The 14060-nt window shown below is 48.3% G+C and overlaps 4 protein-coding genes across 4 annotated transcripts; 3 read left to right on the top strand and 1 right to left on the bottom strand.

Annotated features, from left to right (window-relative positions):
- Positions 1 to 535: 535 nt before the first annotated feature.
- On the bottom strand, positions 536 to 3105 carry MGYG_01647 (kexin; the record flags this gene model as incomplete). The annotated part of the gene is made up of 2 exons (XM_003177527.1): positions 536 to 1286; positions 1352 to 3105. 2 exons carry the CDS (start codon positions 3103 to 3105, stop codon positions 536 to 538), a joined length of 2505 nt encoding a protein of 834 aa, XP_003177575.1.
- Positions 3106 to 5662: 2557 nt separating this feature from the next.
- Positions 5663 to 6502, top strand: MGYG_01646 (hypothetical protein; the record flags this gene model as incomplete). Its single annotated transcript, XM_003177526.1, has 1 exon — positions 5663 to 6502. The coding sequence occupies one exon, from the start codon at positions 5663 to 5665 to the stop codon at positions 6500 to 6502; it is 840 nt and encodes a 279-aa protein (XP_003177574.1).
- Positions 6503 to 7006: 504 nt separating this feature from the next.
- On the top strand, positions 7007 to 7867 carry MGYG_01645 (hypothetical protein; the record flags this gene model as incomplete). Its single annotated transcript, XM_003177525.1, has 1 exon — positions 7007 to 7867. One exon carries the CDS (start codon positions 7007 to 7009, stop codon positions 7865 to 7867), a length of 861 nt encoding a protein of 286 aa, XP_003177573.1.
- Positions 7868 to 9394: 1527 nt separating this feature from the next.
- On the top strand, positions 9395 to 13797 carry MGYG_01644 (hypothetical protein; the record flags this gene model as incomplete). The annotated part of the gene is made up of 6 exons (XM_003177524.1): positions 9395 to 10529; positions 10594 to 11861; positions 11923 to 12048; positions 12108 to 12313; positions 12376 to 12671; positions 12752 to 13797. 6 exons carry the CDS (start codon positions 9395 to 9397, stop codon positions 13795 to 13797), a joined length of 4077 nt encoding a protein of 1358 aa, XP_003177572.1.
- Between the last annotated feature and the right edge of the window lie 263 nt (positions 13798 to 14060).

Here is a 14060-nt window from a genome sequence, read left to right as displayed (position 1 = left end):
ACAGACATCATATGCAGCTACAGAGCTCTGTTAACTTCATTATAATTGGCCATATTGACGCCCTCCTGGGTACTGTACTGTATTCACTTAAATTCTATCCAATAGTGGAAAATAGTTTGCTAGCATGGTCTCATCCCGGTAGTTCTCAAAGTCGACCCTATTGAAACATGAGGTTTCATATCAATACAGCAAGGAGCAATGCATACCCATAAATGTTTTAAAAAATGAGAAAAGAGTACACCAAAACCAAACTCGGCAAGAAGGGCATCAAGAATCAAGCATATAAGAAACCAACGCCAATGAAAACATAATTATGGTGTTTACATGTATAATATATCCACGAAAAAAAAAACAATTAGAGAAGATGGAAAGAGAAAAAGGTTAAAAGAGGACTTGGTAGGAGAAGACAACAAAAGGGGAATCACTCATGCGGTCAAAACAGTACAAGCCATACTAGGATAAGCTGGTGGAAGAAATGAGATGCATGTCTATAATGATGGAAAAAGGTGGAAAGCAAAATATCTGCGTGTCATCTTCATGATCTAGTTGTAGACTCCGGAGGGGTAACTTGTGGTCCATCGTCGTGGTAGGAGTCATCATCTTCAGCTGCATCCGCATATTCGTTCGAGTCTTCATCTTCGCTGCTGAATAGAGGGTCTTCGTCATCGCTGTCGCCGGCGAATGCATCGTATAGCTCTCCTCCGCGACGAGTGCCCTTTTTGCCTCCGACACCGGCACCGCTGAGTGGGAAACCTTCATCTTCGTTCGCTACCATTTCGAATTCGTATTCATTGCGATTGTTGCGTAGGCGTTTTCGACGCTGAATCCAGAAGTATATGCCCAGTGCGGTGCAGAAGATGAGTATCAGGGCGATGGAGCCGTAGATCCAGATCTGGGTATGTTTTGAGACACCGAAGGTTGGGAAAGGCGAAGGGAGGAAGTTTTCCGCTCCTGCCGAAGGTGCCGCTGCGGTGGTGGCAGTAGGATCTGGGTTTTTGGATCCTGTTGGTTTTGGCCGTGCTGGTCGGTCAATATGATCGGTAGGACGGAATGGAGGGCTGGTCTTAGTTGGCCCTGGCTGAACGGAAGCCGTGCTGACGTGGGGGGCTGGAATGGCGGTATCATGGTCGTGGTCATGAGCATCGGGGAGAGGGTGTAGTTTTTGAATGCTGGGATCGATAGATTCTCCCCATAGAGTAAGACGCCAGTCAAGGAATGTTCCGTTGTAATTGTTAACAACGGTATCCTTGACAATGACGGTCCAGACTCCTGTTCCCTTTTCACCCCTATATGAAAGTTAGTTACGATACTTGGCGAGGTATGAAAGGGCGAAACTGGAGGGGAAGCTTACCAATGAGCAACAGACATGAAAGTCCAGTCAACGTATCCAACTCTTTCAGAGTCTTTAGATCGAGTGGTACTAAGGTGACTGACGACACCGCTCGGGCTGCGAAGCTCGACGCTGAGATCACCGCGACGGGTATGGTTGACATTCATAGTGACGGTAACATGTTCAACTCTCTCCAAGTTATGTTCCTTCAGCATCTCGGGAGATATATCAAAGGAAGTGGATACTCCCTTTTCGCCCTCTGGAATATCATGATAAACCTTCAACCATGGTGAGTGGAACCAAGCTTGTGGCTTGACGAGCTTCCATGTTTTAGCCAGGTGAACGGTAGAATAAGCATCAACCTTGCCGTAGCCAAAATCGTGGCTGAACTTCTTTCCTATGGATGTAGTCTGCCATCCCTCAGAAGTTTCGTTTATAGGAACTGCAGTTTCAACAAGGATGTATTGCAGATCACGCCAGGTCAATTCTGGACGGACCTGGAGAGCAAGTGCCATGACACCAACGACCAAAGGACCGGCTGCGGAAGTTCCTCCATGGGATGACGAACAAGTGTCGGATCCCACATCGGTGGTATGGATGTATCCACTGCTTCCACTGCTATATGTCACAACCAACTGCGCAGAGCATGATTCGGAGTAGTATGGGTGTTCATTGTTCCAATCAACAGAACCAACAGTAATACTGAAGATACTGTTAGTGTAGCCGTCAAAGTTACAGTTATCTTCGTGACCTGCTCCGTTTCCGGCAGCAAAGACAAAAACGGAGCCCTTGCCGCCACGACCCTTTTGAACACCGTTGGCAATGGCTCGACGGACCAGGAGTCCCGGTGCATCCATCGTCATACCATCGTCAATTGGGCCCCATGAGCATGAGTAGATATGATTCTCCTGGAATCCGTAGTTGACCGCTTCGGCTTCGTCTGCATCGTTGATGTATTTCGACAAGATGCGAATCCCGGCAACTTTGCTATCGTATGCAACGCCCACACCACAGACATTATTGTGAACCGCTGCAACTTCGCCGGCACATCTAGTGCCATGCTTATCATCATCGAGCAAAGGCCGTGGTTCCTCCTGCATCTCGTTAAAGTCGTAGGAGCCCTTGGCAAAGTAATTATCCTTTAGATCGTTGCTGTACATATCCAAGCCATCGTCAACGATGGCAGAAATAGACCCCTTTCCTGTGATACCTTCTAGCCATAGACCGGTAACATTGAGATCGTTTCCGGGGGTGAACGGGTTGAAGAGATGCCATTGTTCCTTGAACAACGGATCACGTATGGCTAAGGCATTTGCAATCTCACCCTGCCTCGACTGTGCCTCAGGGTCTGGAGTTTTATCAGGTATACGCTGGTTGAGCGCAAGGGGAGGCGGAGGCACTCGTTTATGGAGTCGTTTCTTCAGCGTCAGCTTTTCTGACCACAGTATCCCATCCAGTCCGTCTGTGCCGGCAGGTTCTCCACGGGCTTCCAACGATCTCCGGCGGCGAGACCTTCTCTGCAGGTCTTCGAGTATCTGGTTCAGGTCTGCACCTGTGTCCTTTTTTATAGAAAACGTGTGGTGTCCATCCAACTCTCCTATCTGGCCTTCATGCCGGGCTCCTAGCAACTGTTCTACCCGGGCGGGCGAAACCGAGGAGTGTAGATGGACCGCAAAGTAGTCGTGGGCGTCGTAGTCTCGGCGGTATAGCGCAGCATCGACAGCACCGGTGCCGACCAGCAAGGCCATAAGATGGAATACGTTTCGGAGCTTCATGATGGGCGTCTATTTTTGCGCTCTGGCGAATACCGCAAGAACCGGGGGGTGGATTTGAATCCGGCGGAATTATCGATTGGCGTGCATTCGACTCGGCCCCGGATGAAGAGGAGCCTTGTGCCTTTTTTTCCTATTATGACCTCGAAGGACAAAGAAGGAGAAAAACTAGCAGGCAACAAGCAAACCTGCGAGGCCTAGGAGTACAAGCGAGAGAGCGAGAGAGATCAGAAAAAAAAGCAAAGGAGAAAAAGACGCGGAAGGGAGTTTTCGAGGAGCGCCAAAGATGTTTGACTTGAAGTTCTTGGAGCTGGAGACACGTTGATCGTAAGCAGCTCAAGCGCAAGACAGGGCGGACTCTCGTGTTTTTCCACCAACAAGAGCAACGCTTTGCTGCTATTAAGTTACGCTTCTTCAGAGACACTCGACTCCTGCTTAATCTTATTGTTCTGGCTCTTCTACTTTTTCCTCAGGTTGCTCTCGAACTTGTCGCTGCCCCTGGTGCGTTATTGGCAGGTCTTTTTATGATACATACGGCATAGACACACTGGTGTGTCTCGAAACACTACAAGGCGGCCCTCTGGCGTCCTTTATCGTCTGTTCCCTTACTTGCACCCACTGAGTATCTTCATCCTCCTCATCGTTATCGTCATTGACTCGCCTCCCTTTGCTCCTATTTTCCTTTCTCCTTTCCTCCTTTTTGCCCCCTTTTTTTTCTTTCTCCATAAAAAGAAGAAAATCGATGGAGACGAAAAGTCACGTGGAAAAGTGTTATTCACATAGTCTTGTGATTCATGATTGGCTTATTTTTATATTAATATCCATTTTAATTGGTAATAATAGCTTTAATACAGCCAATGATTAATAAAAATCTAGCTGCTTATTTAGCCAATAAGATGCTGCACTGCCTCACCGGACAGAGTTGAATATCAACTTGGTAGCGACAGCATTTCTCGTCTGCGTTGTGTGTTACATGTTGGTGATAGACCCGACTCTTAGTGAATGATATAACTATAGGTAGCCAATGAGAGAGCCCAGACCCTATGTTGTTTTCTATTGACTTGGCGGTGGGTTTGGGGCTCAGGGGGATAAACGTCTCGCTGGCTTCTTTGGGTCGAGGAGCAGACTATGGATACACTTATATTTCTCACAGCTGAGGCGCGAGGGAATTCTCTACTTCTGACAGCTTTGATGGTATCGAGCAGGAGCAGAACGGCAGTGAACCAGAATCACCTATCCACCAGGCCGTGAATTACGTTCGTGACATTCTGGATCGTCTACTTTTATTAGAGACTACGGTAGAAAGACTCAGGCTGGAGGCAGCGAGAATACCGTCGACACTAGATTTTCTCTAATCTCTAGTCTTCCTCGGCCATGGCTGCGCGGATCCCAAGGCCTCTGTCCGTTATGGGGGAACGATGTCAAATTTGCTATCAGAACAGCTCCATATGGATGTTGCATGGAGGACTTATCCAGAGTTTGGGCATTAGTACATGGTTCCAGACGAGATCGATGATATCCTCCTGTCTTTAAAAGGGAAGGTTAATAATGCTCTGGCCGCTAATACACCTATATAAAGGAGAGTATATTCGAATACCTGCCTGTTGCATAAACAAAAGCGCAAACGGCGTGGGATTCTTAAATATATCCATGTCCGAGTATCTATAATCTATAATATCTATAGGTCTCCTGAGAAGAAAGGGATGAAGTAGGAGGACAAATACGAATAGAAACGGGTAAATCCTCTAGAAAAAACGCAGCTCTTTGTTCCTTTTTAACGCAAGAAACAAAAGTTCAAGGATATAATAAAATGCATATAATGCGGCATCATTGGCATAGTAATATCATGCAGCAACGCAGCACAGCTTAGTTCGCGTAAATCTTCGCTGTGAAACCATCTTTCGCTAACCAACGCCTCTGTGCTTTATTTCGGCACTTCGAGCAAACACCCAAAACACTTGGTCGTTAAGTCTGGCCCGCCTGGGGTTTGTTCGGCTGAGGACGGGGAAGTCCGTTTGAACCTGGTGTTTTCGGTGGGCTGAGATGGCTCCTCGTGTTATTCCTGCAGAGCAGGCACACAAATATCTCCCTTGCGTAAAGGCACACCACTCCCTACCGCAGACCCTCCTCTAGTTCGTGATTCAAGCGAGATCTAGAGTCAACCCTTGAAAGCCAGCCAGGGCTTGATGGGGTTCATGCACAAGCTCCTTGCGTTAAGATCCAACCATCTGAGCCAAAGCCAGACCGTGTTACCATCATGTCGATGCTAGCTGGGTCTGCTCTCGTTAAAAGTGTCCAAACAATGCCTGCGCAGTTGATGTACAGGGGTACTCCAAGCATCTCTCCGCAAGATGGAGATCTCTTTGAGCATTTTCAACACATGGTTGAAAGGGATACCAAAGAGGGGACGTATTGGTCGGGAAGATCAGGCCAGATATAAACGCGATGTCCATCCTCGTTATCGACAGCCCCAACCTACAAATTTTCATACATTACTACAGAACATTTCAGACCTGACGGTCCAGAAGCAGCTCTTTCGAAAAACTACAACCCTTGAGCAATGGAAGAAATCAAGAATTTACTTTACCCCCTGAGCCCGCCATGCCGTGTGCGCACACGGCCAATGGAAGTGCTATGTGTCGGTCCTTCTCGGAGTGGCACCTGGTCTCTGCGAACCGCCTTGATACATCTCGGATATGTGCACACATACCATGGATATGACGTTGTTATGAATCCGCCGGACGATAAAGCATGGTATCTCCTTCATCGTCAAAGACTGAGGCACAATGAAACTCAACTCAATACAACACAACTCTCCATAACTGCCGCAGATTTTGACCGAGTGATCGGCCACTGCGCTGCCATTACTGATCATGCCGCGGCAGTTTTCGCACCAGAGCTTATCGCAGCGTATCCCAAAGCAAAAGTTATCCTGAACACACGCCGGGATGTTCAAGCATGGCATAGAAGCGTCATGAACACAATCATCGTGCACTCGAGAGACTGGACATTCTGGCTGAAAAGCTTCTTCCACGCCGAGCTATTCTGGGCCCAGCAAGGGTATTATCGAGGTACCCTGAACTGGTTTTACCGAGGAGATTTTCAACGAAATTCCATCGATGTTTTGATGAAGCATCGTGAACAGGTGCGAAGTCTCGTGCCAAAAGACCAGCTGCTGGAATGGGATGTTGAAGACGGATGGGAACCACTGTGCAAGTTCCTCGGTAAGGAAGTACCGGACATCCCTTTTCCAATAACCAACGACTCTAGCTCGTTCTTTAAGAAGTGTGATGAGTACTATGAGGCGCAGGTTTGGAAGGCCACTCGAAACATGTACATCTTCTTCGCCTTCCTGCTCTGCATGGTCATTCTATATGTCGTCCTCCCGTGGCAAAAGTGACCGAAGATCCTGTGGCCTCCCCGATTTTTCCCGCTCAAGACATCGTTCGATCAACGTCAAAGCACTCTTCGAATAAATGACATATTAGATTTTATATAGTGACTTCATTGACGCCAAAAAAAAATAAGGCCAAAAACTCAGGCGGCAAATGACGCGCCTCATTTCGCTTATTAACATGGTTTCCGTGCACAGAAGTTTAAAACAGCCGCCTATAAATCATTTAGAGATGGCCAAAAAATTAAACACTCTCTTCCTTCTTCGTTGGCATTTCGATTATTAGGTGGGAGAATGCATACTTGATTATTTTTTTCTGACGTTAATGATGTTTATAATGGCGAAAAGGAGTCCACGGGTTGTTTTTTTGTGACACCGTTCCCAATGCTACAAACTTTTTTTCGTTTTCTGCCCTGATGCCCAAACCCACGAAGTCACGACATTTTCTTATTATATGATTTTTTTATTATTTCAGGGTATCATCAAGTGTTCATTTAGGCGTATATTAATATGTTTACGTTTGTTATAACGACGATTGTAGGGTGGTTTCTGTGGTTTATCCCTAACGCCGTTGTTCGGCATACCCCTCAAAGCTGGCTTATCAATATCTCGCACCGTCTGGAGCGTGGCCGGAGAATCAATAATTCCAACTGGGGAGACCCGGTTGTTAGGATTACGCATAATATCGTCGTTAAGTATGGGGCTGGTGTCTCTCCCGGCGAAGCGGCAACTCAAGAATATGCCTACCAACATGTTGACCCCAAGATTGTTCGAGTTCCGAAAGTATACCGCTATTTCCAGCACCGTGACCCCTTGGATGCCAAGCTGAAAGGCTACCTCTTTATGGAATATATACCCGGTCAAAACCTGAAAACTTTGAATAACATCGGCCCAAACAGTGAAATAACAAAGAAACTGACGAAAATAATCATCCACCTGGGGCAGATAACAGGCGGAAGTGTACCTGGCCCTGTTGGCGGCGGGATACCCCGAGGGGCCCTGTGGGGGGATAGCGGTGCAAAGAGGGAGTTCCAGTCCCTAGAAGATGTGAACGACTGGATTAACAAGCGGATGGAAACCCTTGAGGAGACCATTGACCTAACTCCTTATCCGCTTGGCCTTTGCCATATGGACCTATGCCGTCGCAACATGATACTGATGAAAGATAAGTCGCTATGCCTACTCGACTGGGGCTATGCTGGATTCTTTCCACGGTTTTATGAAATGGCAGCCATAAAATGCGGCAATGACCATTATAGCACCCCACTATTTGAGGCCACTTCCAGAGCGATAATTTTGACGGAAGAAGAGCTCCGGTGCATGGATTTGGTTATTAGAGCCCGGGATGCCAGCTTCCAATGGACGTTGTGAGTTAACCTGAGAGACCTTTTCGAGTCACCACTCTAACTATGATGTCTTAGTGATCGGCATCTTTATTGCAAACCTTCTATTTACCCGAACTAGGTGAATCCTAGATACTTACTTAGCCCATTACACCTATAGATGGTATTTCCATGAGGTATCTCTATGATTACAGCACGGATGTACGAAGCTATATTCCAAAACACAACTAGTTATTTACATACGACAAAGGTAACTACAGTTATTATACATACCTTTTACTTTCATCGCATATTAACTATATGGTTGATTATTCCTATATTTTTAGGGAGCATTCGAGTTTAAGGAATTGTCACGAATCTGCACTGAGTGTGATTTCAACACCATACATGTCCAGCTCAACTCGATACACATCACCAGCTCCATCTCGACCAGCCTCCTCGGCCAATAACAGTCCTTCAATCGACAACAAAGGCTTGTTACTGCATGAGATTTATTAGCTATCTCATGCAAAGAATGAAAACAAAGACACTCGCATTGGTCCGTTAACTAGCCTCCACTGCTGCATCAACCGATGGAGCATAAAAACGCCCCAACAAGTCCCGTCCAATTTGTCTCTCGAGGACACTTGATATCCCACTAAAATGCCATGCTGCTGGACATCCCGTAGCTTATAGTTTTGGTCGCTTGTTCCCTGTAGATGTAGACGTATGTATAGGAGCATGTCTGGTGGCAAACGACGACTTAAACGACCAAGCTTTAGTTAGATAAGACGCCGGTAAAGCCGTTTTTCAACCATGGATCTCACCTTCAACGTCGACCCAGACAGAGGCTCTCCTCCATGGCTATAACGATAGCAATAACCCGCACTAACATGTAAACAGCAGCACTTGCGCACCGCGAGCCATCCCTGACAGGCGGATGCTGTGTATGTATGCAGGGAGTCGAAGCCGGGCGCCCAATGACGTGAAAGCGCCGCCAGCCACCGCAAGGCCTGTCGCACCGCCGACGTCGTGGCCACTACCTTCGCAGCATCGCATCGCCGTTTTCCCTCTATTATTGACGAGGCAAGGAACTTATCATCATCCTGCACTTCGGCCGCTGCTGCTGCTGAGTTAACCGCTTGCCCATTGGAGTCCTTAGCTGGCGTCTCCTTCATCAAAGGCACATCTCGCGTTCCTGCAACTAGTTACGGCTTATCGTCACTACGTATCCGGCAGATCTAACACCTAACAACCAACTACTTTTTTTTTCTCTCACTCCCTGGAGAAGCATAACCCTGGAGCTCCTCTCAGGTCATTGGCACCGCTTTAATTTTACCATACTCTAGTGCTGGACAAGGTAAGTCTCGGCCTTCTAGCTGGTAAAATTCCCTTTCGAAGGACATCTATAAACTAACTCGTCCCAATATCAGCTGCCGTTCCGCCAGACCGACCTTTTCTCCCGTCCCCTCGCAAGACCCAAATCGTTGTTGAAATTGAATTTATTATGCCCGTAGAGGCATCGAATTAGAAAATTTTCATCGAAGAGCAACATCTTGATAGTACTCACCGCACAATGGCTTCCAGAAGAGCATCCAGACCGCATGACGAACCCCAGAACTACAGCCCGGCCCACAGAAGCAACGGGACAATGCATAGGAGTGGCTACCCAGACCAGCCGCTGATTCAAGATGAAGATGAATTACCGTACGACTCGGTCTCGCCCAATGGAGCACAGGACACCCTTATGAACCCGCCCATGAGCCCTAACGGCGCATACCAGAAAGTAAACTCACAGTCAACATCGATACAACAAACCCCAGCATCACCAATTATGAACTCACCACCCCAATCACAAGCGAGCGCCGAGTCCTCGCCTGTAGTGCGCCAAAACTCACAGACAGCCTCTAGACAGAAAAAGGCAGCAAAGGAATGGGCTCCTGCAAGGTCACCACTGAAAAAACTAGAATTAACGCTGAATGATATAAGCAAAGAAGAAAAGCGTGCAAGAGTCGAAGAGGCTGAGATGCTTCTGAGGGAAGCTCGAGCAGGCCTCCAAGGCAAGAAAGTCAGCCGTGATGCAGGCGGTAAACCACATCTCGCTCCAGACAGCGGCAGGAACAAGGAGAACACGTTCAAACCCACAAATATTGAAGAAGCCGGCCTCCTGAGAAGTTTAAGCACTAAGCAGAAAGACAAGATTCGTGAAAGTGCTCAGATGGAACTAAAAAAGCCAGATCCAGACCAGCTCTCTGATAGTCAAGCGGGCGGGTTCGAGTACGAGAGAACTCATCCCCCCATGGGCTACGACTCACCTTCCTCTTTCAACGATCGTGCACAAGTATCGGATAAGAATCACTATAGCCAGCTGCCAGGAGCTCCACTGCCGAAAGGCAGCCAAGGGCAGCATCCAAGAGACCTCTTTGAGCCTCCCATGGAGGAGCATAGCTCGGGAGAACCTTCTCCCCAGACTGAAGATGCAAAGAATGGCCAAAGCAAACAAAAGCATGCATCAGTGTCCTTTGCTGTTCCCCCACCAACGCCCCCGCCGGTTTCTGAATGGATGCATGCGGTAGTTGGACGGTTATGTTTGAGCGATTTTGACCTCCGGATGCCAGAGATGGACAGGGACTGGAGAGGACGGGGAAGCAGAGGGGCCAGAAATGCGCATAGAGGGATTGAGAGTGGCCTACCTAGAGTCTCACTCAAGAGTATGTTGATGGAGCATATATGATTTTACCCCTTATTTTCTATATGCTAACTTATGCACCTCAGAAAACACACCATTCAACCCCCCTCTATATCTAAAGTGTGGACCTCTCCTTCGATTCACAGGCACGGCCAAGGAGACGGTAGACTCGCCGAGTGGTCCCTGTGACCGAGAGATTTGGCGAGGATCTATCTTGATTGTTACTCAGGACTCTGCATCGTTCTATGATACCCCACCGACTCTAAGAATATTCTCGCAGCCAAAGGAGTTAATTCCACCACCTCCACACAGTGTTCCTGGTGAACATGATTCGCCCCTCGCGCCAGAATACGTTGATCCTATAGCCGGCCTAGGGAAAGTAGGCAGGAATGGTAATTTGCTTTATGTCAAACCTGTGGACCATATAGAAGAAGGGCTGGATCTTTGCTATGATGAGACGGAGGAAGGGTTATTTGAACGGTCCCCCAGCCAAATTGACTACGCGGCTAATCGTCGTGTATCAATCCCGCCTGACACCAGGATCCAAGGTATTGACGGAGAAATGGTTGGGAAATACAAGGTGGTTAAAGCCAGCCGGATATATGTAGACCCTGGCAGAGACACTACGTTCTGGCGATTTAGTCTGGAAATCGAACTTGGGGACAAGGAGGAGCATGTTGCATACCGTATCAATAACGGGTCCGTGGTCGGTTTCTGGGTGCCTGCCAGGGGTCAAACAATGAACATCTTATACCACACTGGAAATGGATTTAGCATGTCAGTCGATACGGACAAGTACAGTGGTCCTGATCCGATGTGGCGAGATGCCCTTAATGCACATCAGTCTCGTCCATTCCACGTCATGATTGGCGGAGGGTCTCAAATTAACAATAACCCCATTACCGTGGAAGCTGACCATTTCCGAAAATGGTTGGAGATGAAAGGGAAGAATGAAAAACATGAATACCCCTTGAACCTTGACATAAAGGGGGAACTGGAGGAGTTCTACCTTGAGAATTATGCAGCTTGGTTTTCCCAGGGGCTGTTTGGCATGGCAACTTCCCAAATTCCCATGGTCAATATGTGGGATGATAACGACATTATCGGCGGCTACGGCTCCTTTACGGATGAGTTGATGAAATCTCCTGTTTTCTCAGGGCTTGGAAATGTTGCATTCAAGTATTACTTGCTCTTCCAACATCAAACTGCGGTCGAGGAGACGGAGGAGCACGAACCAAGCTGGCTTCTTGGATCGGCTGAAGGACCTTATATCCGACAAAAGAGCAGAAATCTGCTGATGAATTTGGGCGAAAGAATATCGCTTTTGGCAATTGATTGCCGTACTGAACGATCGGTAGGAAATGCTCGTTTCATTCAATTATAAGCGGTATCGTTACTAACTTGAGGCTATGCAGAAAATGGACATTATGATTGATGAAAGTTATGACCTGATCTGGGACCGATGCCACCAGCAGATTATGAAGGGGGAAACAAAACACTTACTAGTGCTGGTTGGAGTTCCGGTTGCATTCCCGAGACTTGTAAGGCCCCCCTTGACTTTCTTTCCTATGTGACTGAGTAATACTAACAATTGAAATAGTCATTAATTGAGGGAGTTCTCAAAGGCCCCGCAAAGGCTCTTGGGCGAAATGGCGTCTTCCGCAACCCAAGCACTAGGATCGAAAATACTTCGGAGAAGATGGACGACCAGTGGACTGCAAAACAACACAAGCTTGAGCGGAAATGGCTGATAGAAGATTTGCAAGAACTGGCAGCGGAGAAATCGATGAGAGTAACTATACTAGGGTATGCATCATTCATCACGTTGTAAAAAGAAAACCCCTATACTAACGTCCTTTTCTTTCCAGCGGCGGAGCCAACCTTGCGGCTGTTGGGCAGTTCTATTCCGACCCCAATCTACAAATTCCCAAAGACAAGGACTACAGATACATGCCGAACGTAATAGCTTCCCCGATAGTGGACGCGCCTCTCTCAGAGATCATGACCGACACCCTTAACAAACGCAACAAGGTGCATACGCTGGACCTCAAAACAGTCGAGGACATGCGAGCAATGTTTTGGCATGATGTAGAAGGTCAGCCACGAAATAACAAGCGACTGCTACCCCGGAGAAACTGGTGCTCTATCAGAGAATACACCCCAGGTATGTTACTTACTCACCCCATTACTATTAAACGAGGTTGTAAAAAGAAGCCCTTCAAATTACTAACGGGCCGTCGGTAGGATGTACTCCTCCCGCTACACCCCCGCCCGAACCCACTTCCCCAGCTTCTCCGGCGTCTTCTGCGGATATGCGCCCCGGAAGGCTAGGGAGAACGCTTTCGATGTCCCGTGGTGATAGGCCGGCCGGTGGACTCATGCGGCGATTGTCCCTTAAAGGCCAGCGTCCACAGATAAGCCATCCCATTCCTAAGGACCAGTTTACACAGCGTATGAGCTACGATGAGCCCCGACTACGAAGGGAGAGTATAAACCAGCTTCCGGAGCAGACATACAGTGACGCCAATCTCCCACGAAACCCGAGCTACGGCGACGCAGACGGCGACACTTCTTCATTACCAAACAAGTTTGTTCGACGCCGCACCGATCTCAGCATTCGAGAGATCAAACAGGCAGCAAAGGGCGGTCCAGACCAGCATCACTTTATTAATATTGAAGGCGGGTTACATATCACTTTCAATTGTGAGGTCAAGCCCCGAGATCCGGCCGGGATCACAACTCCTTACCATGTTCTTATCCCGGCACTGTCGTTTGATGGAGAGTTCGAACCGAGCATCGAAGTCGAGAAAAAGCAATGGTGGAAACTCGGGCACCGCAAGAACAACAGCAGTGCAGCACAAATTGATGGTGCTGATCCAGCAGCAGGAGCAGTAAAGGCGGTGGATGACGAGCAGCAACAGCCGCAGCCACAGTTACAGAAACAGCACCACCAACACCAACACCATCACCAGCGGCGGGTCGAGAGCGATCCCTACCGCCACTATGGCGGTCCCGATCATAGGGAAGCCGGACAAGGATACTATGAGGATGAGGATGATGACGATATCGACGTCCGGGGCTCTCCCCGCCACGCGCAATATGCAGCCCAAGGCGGTCGATCGGGCGAGCTGTCCTCCCCCAGAGTGCTTCCCCAGCCGCCACAGCAGACTCAGGTCAAACATCATTATTTCAATGCTGCGACCATGGACCCGGCTAATGGCGGTGAGCATGGATACGAGGGGATAGAAGCATATCGTCCGAGGAAGAAGAAATGGCTGGGGATTCTTTGAAATCCGGCGCGATCGTCCGCTGTTCTAGACAACGAGACAAGATCGCAGCGGCCACTTACTCAGCAGTTGATCTCGCCAGCTGCTGGTTAGGCTAGCACGATGCAAGATAAGGAATAACGGGGGGTGGGTTAGGAGAAACGAGGGGCACCAGTCTGTCTTTCTCTAGCACGTTTCATGCATGTTTTAGTTTTCTGGATCCTTTTGTTTAGAGGCGTTCATCGGTTTTACTGCATCTTCCAGCCATACAGAATGCTATCAGCGTC

The sequence above is a fragment of the Nannizzia gypsea genome, genomic scaffold (assembly GCF_000150975.2).
Source record: "Nannizzia gypsea CBS 118893 supercont1.1 genomic scaffold, whole genome shotgun sequence".
NCBI classification, from domain to species: domain Eukaryota; kingdom Fungi; phylum Ascomycota; class Eurotiomycetes; order Onygenales; family Arthrodermataceae; genus Nannizzia; species Nannizzia gypsea.
The sequence above is the reverse complement of the archived record's forward strand: the minus strand, read 5'-3'. Positions and strand labels throughout refer to the sequence as shown.